At 35.2% G+C, this 15,424-nt stretch overlaps 1 protein-coding gene across 1 annotated transcript; it reads left to right on the top strand.

Moving 5' to 3' along the window:
• Positions 1 to 349: 349 nt before the first annotated feature.
• LOC109097834 (solute carrier organic anion transporter family member 1C1-like) lies at positions 350 to 13,760 on the top strand. Its single transcript, XM_042722334.1, is given in 16 exon segments — positions 350 to 477; positions 566 to 639; positions 1,252 to 1,360; positions 1,592 to 1,733; positions 4,310 to 4,442; positions 4,548 to 4,675; positions 4,910 to 5,056; positions 8,876 to 8,974; positions 9,174 to 9,403; positions 9,626 to 9,791; positions 10,304 to 10,499; positions 11,371 to 11,536; positions 11,920 to 12,104; positions 12,543 to 12,607; positions 12,707 to 12,824; positions 13,017 to 13,760. Coding segments are annotated over 14 exon segments (2,115 nt in total). The 5' UTR covers positions 350 to 477; positions 566 to 639; positions 1,252 to 1,255; the 3' UTR covers positions 13,252 to 13,760.
• The last annotated feature ends 1,664 nt before the right edge of the window (positions 13,761 to 15,424 follow it).

Below are 15,424 nucleotides of genomic sequence, written 5' to 3'. Positions count from 1 at the left end.
GTAAGTGATTAATGACAAAATGTTCATTTTGGGGTGATGTATCCCTTTAAGAATACACTTTTGTTTATTTCCAGCTATATTGTGGTATATTTTGTTAATCATCCACTATGTATATAGAGCACCGAGTGATTCAAAACTTCCACTGGTACCCCCTATTTTTTGAAAATAAACAAACAAACAAACAAACAAAAAAAAAAAATAAATAAATAAATAAATAATACACTATGTAAAATATAAATATGTATATGAGAATGAAGCCTGTAAAATATCAGAATCTGAGCTTTTCTTGGAGCAAAAACAGCCTCTTTCATCTGCATGCATTGAGCTATGGGTGTCCCTTGAGCTGGCACGTTGTTGGAATAGAAATGTGCCGAGCTTTTGTGTGCATGAGCTTTGAGAATAAACCACAGGCTTATGCAGAGAGCAAGAAACATGTCTTCTCTCCAAGAGGGAGGATACTCCTTCTGCCCGTGTCAGGTACAGCACACTTTGGCACATGATTTGCTTCTCTTGGTTCCTTTGTTTTCCCAGAACCACCTATAATGGTATTTTTCTTCTGCCTTAGATGAATGCCTGCTTGAAGAGTTTCTGACTGGGAGGGGACAATTAAACCAAACTAAATCTGAGAGGATTATCGGAGTAAGTCATGAAAACACACGAAAAAGGCTTTCTCTGTTTCATGAGGTTTGCTTTTCTTAGTTTCTTTTTCGCATAACTATTTTTTAAGTCTTACATATTTAATTATTTATCTATGTATTTTCATTAAGATTTTTGCATTTGTTATCCCATTTGACTATTCTGGATATGGGGCAATAAAACAGAAGCTAACCTTTGCCTGCAGCAAGGATTGGAAGATTTCAGTCTTTCTGATTTTTAATTACTTACATATATATATATATATATATAAGGTGAGTTAGTTTTTATGCATTTATGTATGTATGTAAGTGTGAATCTATCTATCTATCTATCTATCTATCTATCTATCTATCTATCTATCTATCTATCTATCAAAGATAGAGTAACAAACTCATTCTAAATGTGATGTCTGGAAAAATTTAGTTGTGACTTGTGTTTTTAAATTTTTACGTTTTTTACTTTTGATAACACAAAGTTAATCAACTATATAATTAAATATGGAAAACATTATTAATGTTGTTATTGTTGTTATCAGAGTTGATAAATTATCCCTTTTTGTATTGAATAATTTATCAGAACACACACACACACATTTTTTTTATAATATCATGACAGCAAAATGTCTGAACCTACTGCAGAGGACAATAGAAAGCCGACCAGCCAACAAAATCTTTGCATTCCAGGAAAAGAGGCCCAAAAGGACCCCTGCTGGTCCAATTTAAAGGTAAGTTTGCTTTACTTAATGCAAGTGTGTATGTTTTTTTTGTTTTTGTTTTTTTTATCATTATATCATGGTATAATTATCATTAAACACTATTATCATTATATCATGATATCATTATTATAAAAACACCATTGTTTGATTGCTGTATATAGTGTTTTGTTTGTTTGTTTGTTTGTTTTATTTTTTACTAATTTGAATTATTGCTTCTCTTTCCATTGTAACTTTTCTTCAATTTTTATTGTGGCCCTTTCCTTCGCCTACTTCTCCAAAACTCTGTGTGGGACCTACATGAAAAGCACCATTACTCAGATTGAGAGGAGATTTGACCTTTCCAGCTCTGTTGTGGGCCTCATTGATGGAAGTTTTGAGATGGGTTTGTATATAGGTCCAAAAATGCCTCAACAAAAATTCCCTCCTAACTGCAAAAATGGTTTATTGGCAAAGTTCTCATAGACTTTGGTGTTTTGTCCCTTAAAAAGTTATGACGAAAGTCCATGTGGCAACATGCATGTAATCAGAGAAAGACTTCAGATAACCTTTGCCATCATGTACCTATCCTATATTTTTCCTCAAACACTAAGAAATAACATAGAGCTATTTACTAATTTTATTGCAATTGCTAGCTGCTAACAGTTCACACATGGCAAGTTAGAATGTGAATGTTTTCAGAAGGATCTTCTGTGTAAGAAAATATCCATATTTAAAACTTTAAAACTCTCTAGCTTTTACTAACTGTTGTACACGTTCATGAGAAAGTGGCGTTCCAGCAGATGACATAGGATATAGACGCTGTGAAAGCTCCGGTGAGAATATGCTAGTCTCACGGGAACCAAGTTTTGTTTACAGCAGAGTAAAACCAGTTTCCTCTAGGCTTATATAAAAATATATGACATTTTTCGTTGCAAATCCTAGTTTAATGCCTGTATTTTGTGACTGGTGTTTTGTTTTGCTCTCTCCTTTATGCTTCCTGATTTGTCACTTCTCACCATACCTTCCCTTACGAAAAAGAAGTTTATTCAAGTGTGCTATTAGTATACTTCTTTTAAACTAAAAATAGGAAAGTATGCTTTTAGTTTACTTTTTATGTACTTCTCAGAAATGGGCTTTATGTACTTATCAGAAATATACTTAAAATTACATTCAAGTATACTTGACTTATACTTACAAAAGTCTAAATATACTTGAACTATACTTAAGTATACTTAGGTAAACAAACATAAAGTATAATACAAAAATACAACAAATAACTTCCATTCATATACATTCTAATGTGGGAAAGCGGTAACATAAGCTCATGCGGTGTTGTTTTGCATTTCGTCCCAGAGTTCAAGTTTGGTCAATTCTGACCTGCAAAGTCATATCACTTGAAACTGTTAGACCAATAGAAGATTGAAACATCATGGCATGACCCCATAGCTGAGTCAGCTGGTCAGAGTGGGCATCTGACAAACCCTACACAAGAAACAGTCTACAAGGGAGAGTTAAGCTCCAACCCTATTCAAAAACAACTGAACAAGCTAATCAGTGTCTTCAGAATTACTAACACTACAGGCAGGTACGTTTTTTTTAATTGTTTCATATCTACTCTACAAAACACAAACATAAAAGTTTCTGGGATATAGGATACACGTAAACCTTCAGGGTAGCAGGGGTCAGCCCTACTGAGAGATGCTCTTGTAGGAATTCCAGCATTGAACCAACCAGGCAGCAGACTGGATTCATATCCTACCCTGAAGGTTTACGTTTATCCTGTATCCCAGAAGACACTGATCTGCAGGTTATGGAATAGCTCCAACCCTTAAAAAACTCACCTACCTGTAGCGTTAGCAATCCTGAAGACACTGATTAGCTTGTTAAGGTGTTTGATTAGGGTTGGAGCTAAACTCTGCAGGACAAGCAACACTCCAGGATGCTTTCTATCCCTGCTGTATCCCTTGTATCCCTTCACACCAAGATGCAAAGAGACACTACTTAAGAGCATACTGTCTCATGGTGGAATGGTATCAACGACCTCAGTCGAGAGACCAGAATAAATGAGCAGGTACCCCTCAGGGGCCAGGCCCAGACTTTCCATATCTCTGGTTGGAATTGAAATATTGACCCCCAGGAATGGGTCAGGAGGTCCCTCCTGGTTGGAATTTCCCAAGAAGAGCCTTCCAGGATAGACACTAGATCTGCAAACTAAACCCGTCTGGCCAAAAGTAGCTACTAGTAGCAGGCATACTCCATCTTGATGAATCCTAGTTAGAACTCCCAGGATCAAAGCAATCGGGGCGTACAGATGTAGCCTCGGCCACCATGGTTTCCACCCCTAACAGAGGTGACATTGGGTCAAAAGATCCATATCTTCTTGCCCATACTTCTGCCACATGGACTCCACTACTTGTGAAGAAAACCCACCAAGTATTTTTAACATTTTTAAGATGTTTTATTTGGGTTGCATTATTTTAGATGTAGTTTTACTGCAACATTATCTAACTGCAACCAAAACTGCAGTTGACTAGAGCATTTTTTTGTTTTCATATAGTAAGTTTTTGTCCAAATTACCAACATAGGCTTATATTTTGCAAAACTCCAAAAAATGTCTGTATGTATACTATACAATTTGCTGTAAAGAACACTAGTGGCAGAGAAAAAACACAAACTTTTATCCCTTTTCTCATAAATTATGATTACAGAGGCAGATAACCAGATACACTGCACTTGCAATGCAGAGCACTCTGGTACGAATCCTGTGGCACACGAGTAATAATAAAAGAGCTCCAAATTTGCAGAAGCCAGATAAAATCGAAATGTCACCACAGACATGATTTTCCAGTGAGCCTGGGTTGCAATGAATAATCAGTGAATGGACCATGGTTTGTTTGTTCCATGTTAACATCCCACACTTGCATTTTTTGTGTATTTTCATTTCCTAATTGACTTAATTCTCTGAATGACTTTCTGTAGGTAACTTGCTCTTTCTGGCAGTGGTAAGTCATTTTGGGGCAAGACTACACAGGCCGCGACTCATAGGGATGGGTTGTTTCATCATGGCCATTGGCTCAGCTGTTACTGGGCTGCCACACTTTTTCATGGGGCGGTAGGTTCATATATGCATATTATCTCTCTACATTTAGCTAGTTTCTCATTTGTTGCAAAGTTGCTCAAGTTTCTTTCTCTCTCTGTGTTGGTTTTACTCCTTCAGGTACAAGTATGACACAGTAATACAAGGCTCTCTAAACAAGACAGTCAGTATATCTCCTTGTCAGTATCCCATGGTTTCAAAGGACTACTCAAATGCGCACATTCAGCCTTCTAATAACATTGGAACAGGTAACTACTCCTCATTTAAAGTACCCCATTGCCTGATAGGCTTTTAGGAAAAAGAACATGTTTAGATTTCAGGATTTGACAAGTGTTAAACTTCAGTGTGTAACTCACTACTCACAGTGAAAATATAATTTCTTTCAACAGTCTTTCCAAACATAATTGTCCAAGATAATCAAAAATGCATACTGAAAGTTCTAAGTGCTTCATAGACATGAATTCTGCCACTTTAACCCCTAGATTGTGTGAAGGACCCTGGATCTAATATGTGGATCTATGTGTTCTTGGGTAATGCTCTCAGAGGAATCGGAGAGACACCAGTCACACCTCTTGGCATATCTTATATCGATGACTTTGCAAAAGCAGAAAACTCAGCATTTTATATTTGTAAGTCAAATTTGGATACCTTTTTAATCCCCTAGACTCTAGTACTTTAGGTCAGAAACTCTAGTGAATTACAGCATGTAGTATAATTTACATCAGCACAAAAAAAAAAAAAAAAAATAATGATAATAACAATAATAATGTTACCCACATCAACTTTATAGCTCTAAGTGAATACCAGCTATTGTGTTGATACATACAGTAAATAAAACAAGAGTCTCCAGTATGTCTAATGTGCTTTGCAACCCTTGTGGAAAAGAAGTGTGCTTAACTGTGTTGCAGTGTACTTCAAATATTACAAATACTTTAAAATGTACCTTCAGATAATATAATATTAATGAAATGAAAGCCAACTTAAAGGCACAATATGTAAGTTTTTTTATTAAAATACCCAAAAACCACTAGAACAGTGTTATATATTTTGCTGACTTGTGTACAATATCCCAAATGTTTCAAAGAATGTTTAAATTCAGAGAAATTAGCAATTTTAACTCCTCGATTTCCAACATATGGAAACACCAAAGATGAAAATTTTGTCATTAATCACTTACCCCCATGTCGTTCCAAACCCGTAAAAGCTCAGTACGTCTTCGGAACACAATTTAAATATTTTGGATGAAAACCTGGAGGCTTGAGACTGTCCCTGCCAAGTAAATAACAGTGTCAAGGTCCATAAAAGTTATGAAAGTCATCGTCAGAATACATCATCTGCCATCAGACGTGCAATCTGGGTTATATGAAGCGACGGGAACACTTTTTGTAAGCAAAAAACAAACAAAAAAAACGAAACAACGACTTTATTCAATAATTCTTTTGTCAACGTTCTCTTCTGTGTCTCTCCATATCACCGTATGCTGTGTATGCTCTTCTGTGTCATCTGCGCCACGATGCGCTGTTTCTACATGTATTTAGCTTTGATTTGAAATAAAACAGCGCATCCGTGCAGACACAGAGGAGACCGTTGACAAAGGAATTACTGAATAAAGTCATTATTTTTGTTTTCTTTCATTACAAAAAGTGTTCCCGTCACTTCATATAACCCAGATTGCACATCTGATGACAGATGATGTATTCTGACGACGACTTTCATACCTTTTATGGACCTTGACACTGTTATTTATTTGGCAGTCTATGGGACAGTAACAGGACTCCCGGTTTTCATCCAAAATATCTTAAATTGTGTTCTGAAGATGAACGGAGCTTTTACAGGTTTGAAATGACATGGGGGTAAGTGATTAATGACAAAATTTTAATTTTGGAGTATCCATTTAATATGTTGTGCGTTTTAAAAGACTGGTGACGGCCGCACAGAGTAGCATTATAACAAAACTTTCGAACGTATCTACTATGATAAAACAGTGCTACTTTTTTTTCCCACATACACACGACCGGAAGGAGCAGGTTATGACATACCTGGGTATGTTTGAGGATAAGTGAGAGGATAACCTCAGCTTTCGGTTCCAAATTCAGAGGTTACTTTCAGGGTATGTAAGTAACCATAGTAACTTGCTCTCTGAAGATAACCTGCTCCAGAGCAGGTTATGTTCCAGGGTTAGTTCACTTCAGCGCACGTGTGATCTACTGACGAGCCTTCAGTATGTGTGACAGATAGCGCACATTATTACAATATGTAATATATAGTTTTCTATCTATATATATATATATATATATATATATATATACCATATATAACAGTTATCCGTATAAATAAAAAAACAATATTAAAATATAAGTAATAATTAAGGTAATATATTATTCTAATATGGATATTTTTTTATTTTATTAGCATATATAACAGTTATCCGTATAAATTATAAAACACTATGACAAGGTGATGTTAAATTTATTATATTATATATATTTATTACATTTTAAATTATCTCACACATGGATCTGCATTTTCTATAATGTCTAAATTCTAAATCAAAATGCATATCTGAAAGAACTTAATATATAATTAGTACCAAACAAACAATATAATTTATATTCTCAGGGATGAAAGATTAAATGGGGGGAAAAAATTAAAATGATTGCACAACCATCAATTAGGTGGTGATATGCACTAAGCTTGTAAATGACCATTGAACAAAAGAAGAAGAAAGAAACAGCATGGGGCACTTTTTCGTGACTCGTCGATTCGTCGCTTTGAGTTGAGTTGAATGAACTTACTCCCGGACGTGTTTTTGGAACCACATACCTCGAGTAAGCAAGGTTTGGGGTTAATCAACCGAAAGTTCAGGGTTTAGCTGATGGTAAGTTAACCGTGCTTTCTGGAATACAGCCCAGAAGCGATTGACTGTGGCATAATAAACACTCCGCTGCTTTCGAGCCGTGTGTCACACTTGTTTAGCAGCCTCGTTTTGCTTCGATGGCTTCAGCCTCACCCTGCTTCATTCTACTACGTTAATAAATCATAAGCTCATCCATAAACATGATTTCTCCCCGAGTCCCGTCGGATTGCATCGGCTGTGGGGATGAAGACGACAAGTCAACAACTCCCATGATTCCACACTCAGTCACGGCGTCATCAAACAGCCCTGCCTGGTCTTTGTTTATTTTGAATACGCGCCCTCTCTTGGGAAAAAATTACATAGTGTGCCTTTAAGTGCATTTTCAGACAATACATAATACTTAATACACTTCAGTAAACTTTTCACTTTTCACTTTGTAATAATATCAAAGTAAAAGTTTTAATACATTTGAAATCATTGTTTTAATAGTATTTTGTCATGCTTTGAAGAAGCACTTGTTAACTTACATGTATTACTTGATTATGATTTTAACTCTAGTATGTTATTGAATGTTAATATATTTTAAGTTAATTAATATCAGTTAATATTTATTATAATGCAACTTTATAATTACAAATTTGTCATGAACAGCAAGTTTCAGTAGAAATAACATGAAAGTCTATTTTAGTTTACTATAAATGTAAGTACACTTGGCAGTACACTTACCATATGCTATACTAACTATATTTTAAAGATGAAGAATTATGAAATTTCAAATGAAATTCAGATAACTGGATTTTATGTAAATATAAAATATAAAGTAAATGTACCTAAAATGTTTAGTAACATTTTAAATGTTTTGAATGAGATTTATGGCCTTTTTCAGTAACTTCTGTTTGTTTTTTCAATAACAATACATAACTGTTTTTCCATTTTCCTCCAAATAAATTTATACATGTATGCTGCTCACATATTATTGTAGTCCATTTGTGCTGATTACAGTGCAATCAGACTTTAGCCATGTAATGTTCTGTGTCGATGAGAACACAGATGAAGGCTGACAGTCCACACAGATAAATCCAGAAAGGGAAGGCTGGTGACACATACACATCAAAGTTAACTCAAGACCCGACAAACTCAAACTGCACAGACACCATTATAAATAGATAGACCAAACAAGGATAATTAACAAGACACAGCTGAACTTAATGACGAAATTAAGTCAATAACCATGAAAACGGAAAAAGGAAGCAAAGAGAAAATCCAAACTAACCAAACCGTGACAAGCCATTTGTTTTTTATAAGCAAATGAAAAATACACCAATGTCAAGGCATATCAAAATTTCCCCAGGGCCTCAAAACACCCTCAGACCCTAGAGGATTTACTTGTAATTTTGTATGAAAACATTACATTCTATTTTCACTCCTATACGTTATTTTAAAGTATATAAGTACACTTATTTAAATAAATAAATAAATAAACATGTAAACACACACACACACACACACACATAGGAAGAGCAACCCCAGAGCAACAAATTGCAATTTTCATTTTGGAACGTTTAATGAAAATCTTTCTTGTGATGTTTAGCGTGTCTTCAGACCATTATGCTGCTGGGTCCCATGTTTGGATTCCTACTGGGTTCTTTGTGTGCTAAACTGTATGTGGATATTGGCTTTGTCAGTGTTGGTAAGCATCTGAAAACTGAAAGTATCTGAATTCCAAACTTGCACAGGGTTGAAATATTATATACTTAAGGGATAAGCTTATGGTTAGCAGCTATAAAATACTATATACTGTACATATTGTGGTGGTATTTGCTAGGTATGACCTATAATGTAGTTTAAATGTTGTATCATTTATGTATTTTTTTCTCTTTCCCCCGCAGATAGTGTGACCATCACTCCACAGGATGCACGCTGGGTGGGCGCTTGGTGGCTGGGCTTCTTTGTGTCATCTGCCATCTTAGTACTTGCTGGTGTTCCTTTTTGGTTCCTACCCAGGTCTTTACCCAAACAAGGAGAGGAAGGGAATGAAAACTCTAATGTAGATCAGGACAAAAAGGAGCAATCTGTCCTCCCAAACACACACTCAGTGAAACTGGCCGACCTTGCAAAAGGCAACTTCTTTCCCACTTTTTAACAAATCCATTATTGTTTGAACTTTCTTTCTATCCCCATTCCTTTTTCTCTTTAAAACTAACGAAGTCACTCCAATTTGTAACACAGGTAGCTTTTATAGAAGTCTTAAAGATGATTACATGCTTTACATGAAGTTAACATCTAGCAAATCTTTACGAAAAAGCTCACTTCATTCTCTGTATTCTGTTATGTAAATGTTGGATTCCTGCCTTCCCTGAAAAAACTCCTGTGCACTCCTGCATACTTCCTGTTGCTGTGTGGGATTGTTTTGAAGTTCAACTCTTTCATCGGCTTGCTCACCTTCAAAGCCAAATACATGGAGCAACAGTTTGGCCAGTCTGCATCAAGAGCAAACTTCCTTATTGGTAAGAACCCTTCCAAGTAAATGTTGAGGCAGTTGATTGTTTCATTTAATGTCTAGTCTTCAGCTGTGCTTATGAACAAACCCTACAATTTTGAAATCTATAGTATTTGTGTAAAAGTAATATTTGTAAATATACCAAAATAACAAAATGGCAATATTTTGTGTCAATAAAAACAATTATTTTACATACTTACAAAATTAAATTAAATAAAATTAAATTAAATTAAATTAAATTAAATTAAATTTTAGCAACAATTATTTTACATACTTACAACTTTTTTTTCTCAATGTTATTCCAGTTAATTCCTTGTGAAAAAGGTCCTATCGACTTATCGACCATATTTTTGTTTTTGATGTGATAGGCCATAGGCATACATAAAATTCAGCCACATTTAGTTCAAATACATCTGTCACACTGAACCCAAGAACATCCCAACCATACAGCGTAACACAATCCGAGAAGCGTGTCAGGTTTGACATTAATTGAAACTAAAGACATGTCATGTCCCGCAGGTGTCCTGATCCTGCCTGTGGTTGCTGTGGGAATATTCTTGGGTGGTTTGTTAATGAAAAGATACAAGTTAAGCGTTGTAGCAGGGGCTCAGCTCTCCTTCATCACCTCCTTCACGGCCTTCCTTCTCCTCCTCCTCCATTTCGGCACAAAGTGCGACAATGTGCCTGTGGCAGGGCTCACTGTGTCCTACAATGGGTAAAGCATTTGTATACTTGCAAGTCAGCAGTTCTCAAAATGTAGGACATATTGTAAAGAGAAATCTCATTAATTTCCTTACTTTTAAATCTCTCAAGCTTTCTTTCTTTCTTTATTTCTTCTCAAGAGTGTTTGTTATACAGTTGTATGCCTCACTTTTATGATAATTCATGTATTTTTTTTTTAAGTTTTGTTACAATAACTATCCTCTCAAGCATATCCTTATGTGTTACATGAATAAAAATGGGCATGAGGGTAAATAATAAACAATACATTAATATATAGTTTTAATTAAATGTAGTGTGTTGTGTTATAGATATTATGAAATACTAGTTTTCTTTCGAGTCTACTTGTTTTCTTTTTATTCATTATAAAGATGACCCTCTAACACTAGCGTTCTCTATTCTTTTTCAATTCTAGCTACTCGTTTTCTTTTTATTTATTATTTATTATTAAAAATATATATATATATATATATGTATATGTGTGTATATATATGTGTATATATATATAGTGTGTACCGAATATTATATATGTACCGAGAATAACCAAGACTTTTCACAATAATTACATGTTACTGTTCTTTTGTTAATTTGATTGTTCTCACTTGTTAGTCGCTTTGGATAAAAGCGTCTGTTAAATGACTAAATGTTAATATATTTATAGTATATTTATAATGACCGTGAAAATCAGTGTTGCTATTTAATAATTTATTGTGGATTAAAAAAAAAAAAATCTAGTTTCAAAGGGGGATTTGATAAAACAAAAAACAAAACAACTGAGAAGACCTGCTATAAATGAACACTGGCTCTTAGCCAGAATATTGTGTCTCCAACTGGAAACAATCCCCAATCTCTGAATTCCTCCTCAGGACCCCTGAAATATCACATGATGAGGGCTCACTCATGTCTCAGTGTAACCAGGACTGTTCCTGCTCTACATCTGAATGGGATCCCGTGTGCTCTGACAGTGGCATTACATATGTGTCACCTTGTTGGGCAGGATGCACCGCCTCCACTGGACAAGGCAAAAATACGGTATAATCTGATCTATCTAAAACTGCACTTTTCAAAACCCTAGGCACACAAGGTGTATTATAAGTATGGTCACACTTCATTTTAAGGTCAAATTCTCGCCAGTAACAAACCATTAACTACAACATTTGCCTCAATAAACTCCTAATTTGCTGTTTATAGTTAGCAAGGTAATTGTTAACTTTAGGTAGTAGGTGGGATTAGGGATGTAGAATATGTTCATGCAACATATGTGCTTTGTAAGTATTAATAAACAGCCAATATAGACATGCTAATAAGCAACTAGTTAATAATGAGGATTGGTCCCTATACTATAGTGTCACTGTAAGTATATGTTACGTACTATAATTTGCAATAATAATTTAATTTTATTTGAATGGTGGCAGGTTTTTCACAACTGCAGCTGTGTGTTAACCCCCTCACCAGTAGAGGGCAGCAGATCCCAGTACACAGTAAACTTTCACCATGATCCACCATGAACCCCAACTCTCACATCTCACAATCCGTCATCAGCCCCCACATCAACCATCAACTCTCTGGGCACTACTCCTGGATACATGATCATTATACGGTCAGTTACCTTCAGGACAGAATAGTTACTAGTCTTTTGTTAAGCAAGAATTGTGGCAGTAGCAGAGTTTTGGCAGGCAAGTACTCTCACATTTTCTTATGTATATTATTACATTTGATAACACTGTATTTGGTGGTTTCCCGAAAGTCATTTTACTGGCTATAAGTAACTTTGCAAGTACATGTCCACTCATTCTACTAACATAACATAACAGTCAACTAATACTCTACTAATACTCTAATGAGAGTTAATTGGCATGTAATTGCATGTAGAATTTCTAAAAGGGACCATCAAAATAAAGTGCAACCTTTATTTAAATATATAATTTTAGTTATTACATTTAACTTTTAACACATCGAAACTACTTTCAGATGCATTTTCAGATGTAAATAATGAAAGATGAAAAATATTTACTGTATATTACATATTTTTTTTTAGATGCATTACACCTGAGCTTAAGTCACTGGCGTTGGGTATTCAAACTCTTGTGATGCGAACACTAGGTACAAGCAATACAGTAAACAATTATTCATAAGCTAGGCAATATGTAAGTGTATATTATGTATTAAAAAACTGCATTCATTTCTAATATTTTTCTGGAGGTGGTATTCCTGCTCCTGTATATTTTGGAGCTCTCATTGACTCAACGTGTTTAAAATGGGGAATAAGGAGTTGCGGGGGCAGAGGAGCCTGTCGTATGTACGACTCAAATATGTACAGGTGTGTATGTGTGCTTTTAATTATACACCATTGTCTTTATTAGAATACAAAAATGGAGGAAAAAGCCACTTATAATTACAGTATAAAGTCTTTAAGTACCCATGTAAAATTATTGTCAGAGTCCTAATCTCACATTTGAAAAACAAATAGGATTGTATGTGTAGCATGTAATTCTTAATGTTCTGTTTTCAGAGTGATCTTCTTGAGCCTGACTACATGTTTAAGTGGGTGTTCCTACTTCTTCATCATTGCTGTCATTGTGCTTCTGCGGAAGCAGTTTAGAAAAGAAGAAATCAAAGCATTGCAGCAAACAGACAGCAAGCAAAATGAAACTGAACTCCAGTCTCCAGAGATGTGCCATCCTGACGCATCCAATACTGAGACCAGTCCCAGAGAAAAAACAGAAAGCGCCAATACTGAATGCTAGCAATGAGCTATCATCTTTGTAGCTCTTTCAGGGAATTTAGGAGACAGTGCTGACACTGTAAATCAATGGCTGAAGAACTACTAATAAAATCAATGACCAGGGCTGGGTTTCCCAAAAGCATCTTAAGCCTAAGCTGATCGTAGCTCCATTGGTTTCAATGGGTCTATGATGTACTAAAGCTTCCAATGCTTTTGGGAAACACAGTCCAGGACCATAAGGAAACTAGTGCAAGCCATGACATTCTTTCTGCTCTGCTGTATTATGTGTTTCATGATCCAGAGTTTGTACTTCTTAATAAATATATTCGAAAAAAGAAATCTCAGTCCTTTTATAGCGAATTTGCTTTCGCCAACCTAGGGAGGTGAAAGAATGTAGTGATGGGTACTCACGTCACCAATGACGTTATGATTTTTGGATCACGTGTCACTGACGGTGTGGTTATGAGTACATCACATAAGAAAGATTGGTGGGATCTCTAACTTGTAGGACCTCTTTCTGTATCATCAACACAAGGAAGACACAAGTGTAATAAAACAGATTTTATTAACAAAAGATAGAAAAGAGTAATCAACAACAGCTAAAGGAATACCATAAACGAAAAGGGAATGAAGTGAATAAGATGCATAAAATGCAAATAATTATGTTGGGCGTTGCTATGTCAGAGCTACATTATCTGGAAAGATAATCTGTTGCTACTCTGAAACAATTAAGGTGAAGAACCTTATTATGCATCAAACAAATACATGAAAGATTATTTGTTATCAACTGTAATCAGCTATATAAAATCTCATGTATATTAGAAAATCATATACTGAAAATATACAACAATAGTTACCTTCTCTGTGGTTGAGCGAGCAGTCCGGTAGTGGGGACTTCATTTCAACAGCCTTGAACACGAGCCCAGCCCACCCTTCTTTCCTGCTGGGGAACTTATTTGCATAGTCCAAACACACATTTAGAAAAGTGTCATTAAAGTTTTACCAATGTATCATTCACTTACCAAACCACAACCAGAATGCATTTCGAATGCATTAACTCCAGACATGATGGAAGAAGATTGAACTGTCATGCATGCATGCATTTGTCCATTAACAGCTGATTTTGTGCAAGATGTTGCACTACACGTCGCTGTCACTGAGAATACTTATTTCTCTGAATAAGTATAAGATGTGTGTGTTGTAGTACTCTCTGTTTCACTCACTGTTATTTATTGTTTTTGTTGTGGCCTGTTCAAATTAACTATAATGATAAACATATTAGCATCTAACTGACGATAACATTGTTAACCCTCTGGTTGTGGGTCGGTTCGGGTCAATTTGACTCAAATTGGACTCAAACTTACTGACTTTATTTACACAGGGTGTAAGTACTTCTTTTTTTGGGAATTTTATTTCAACTTGTCACACTTGTGGTATTCCCGGTCAAAATTGGCCGGACTACAAACAATTGCTTTTAAATCTCTCATTGTGCTATATTATCACTGAATATTGGATTGAATCTTTTAGTCAGCTTGTTTTCTTTCATTTTAGACTGGTTTTGTGTTTCTGTTTGCATCTGGTTAATCGTAGGCCTCATTTATCTGAGAGAAAACACATTTTTTGAGTGAAAAAAAAAGCATTATTTATGAATTATTCTCACAATATGAGTAAAAAAAAATAAAGAAATAAAAATTCAGAAAATTTGCGTTGTTTATCACACTCGTGTGCTTTAATGTTTAATCAGGAAGTTTGCTTGGAACTGCTTTTATTTTTTTTTTTAAATGGCACAAAGTCACACTTGTAGTGTTCCACAGCCATTCAAAATGAACGAGGAAGAATGAAAGTAAGAGAAACAACCAGTGTTCAGGACGCATGTCGATTATGCTCACATTTGTACATGTGTGCTTACAAACATAAAGGTCTTGGACCTGTGCATGTGTGTATGCATGCATACTCACGCTACTACACACACAAACTATTGCGGATATTACATGCTTTTGTATTTCATCCTACCCTAAACGGCATCCAATATCCTTTCATCAATCTGACATTTAAAAATCTCTGAATAAAAAAAGATAAAAAATTAAATGTGACTTCTTACTATTCTAACTTTTAAAAAAGAATGGCGCGATAAACTCACAACACAAAAATAAAGGCAAAAATTTTGTCTTTAATCAACCTATCTGGGACACAAA

This window comes from Cyprinus carpio, chromosome B4 (genome assembly GCF_018340385.1).
Source record: "Cyprinus carpio isolate SPL01 chromosome B4, ASM1834038v1, whole genome shotgun sequence".
Taxonomy (NCBI): domain Eukaryota; kingdom Metazoa; phylum Chordata; class Actinopteri; order Cypriniformes; family Cyprinidae; genus Cyprinus; species Cyprinus carpio.
The sequence above is the reverse complement of the archived record's forward strand: the minus strand, read 5'-3'. Positions and strand labels throughout refer to the sequence as shown.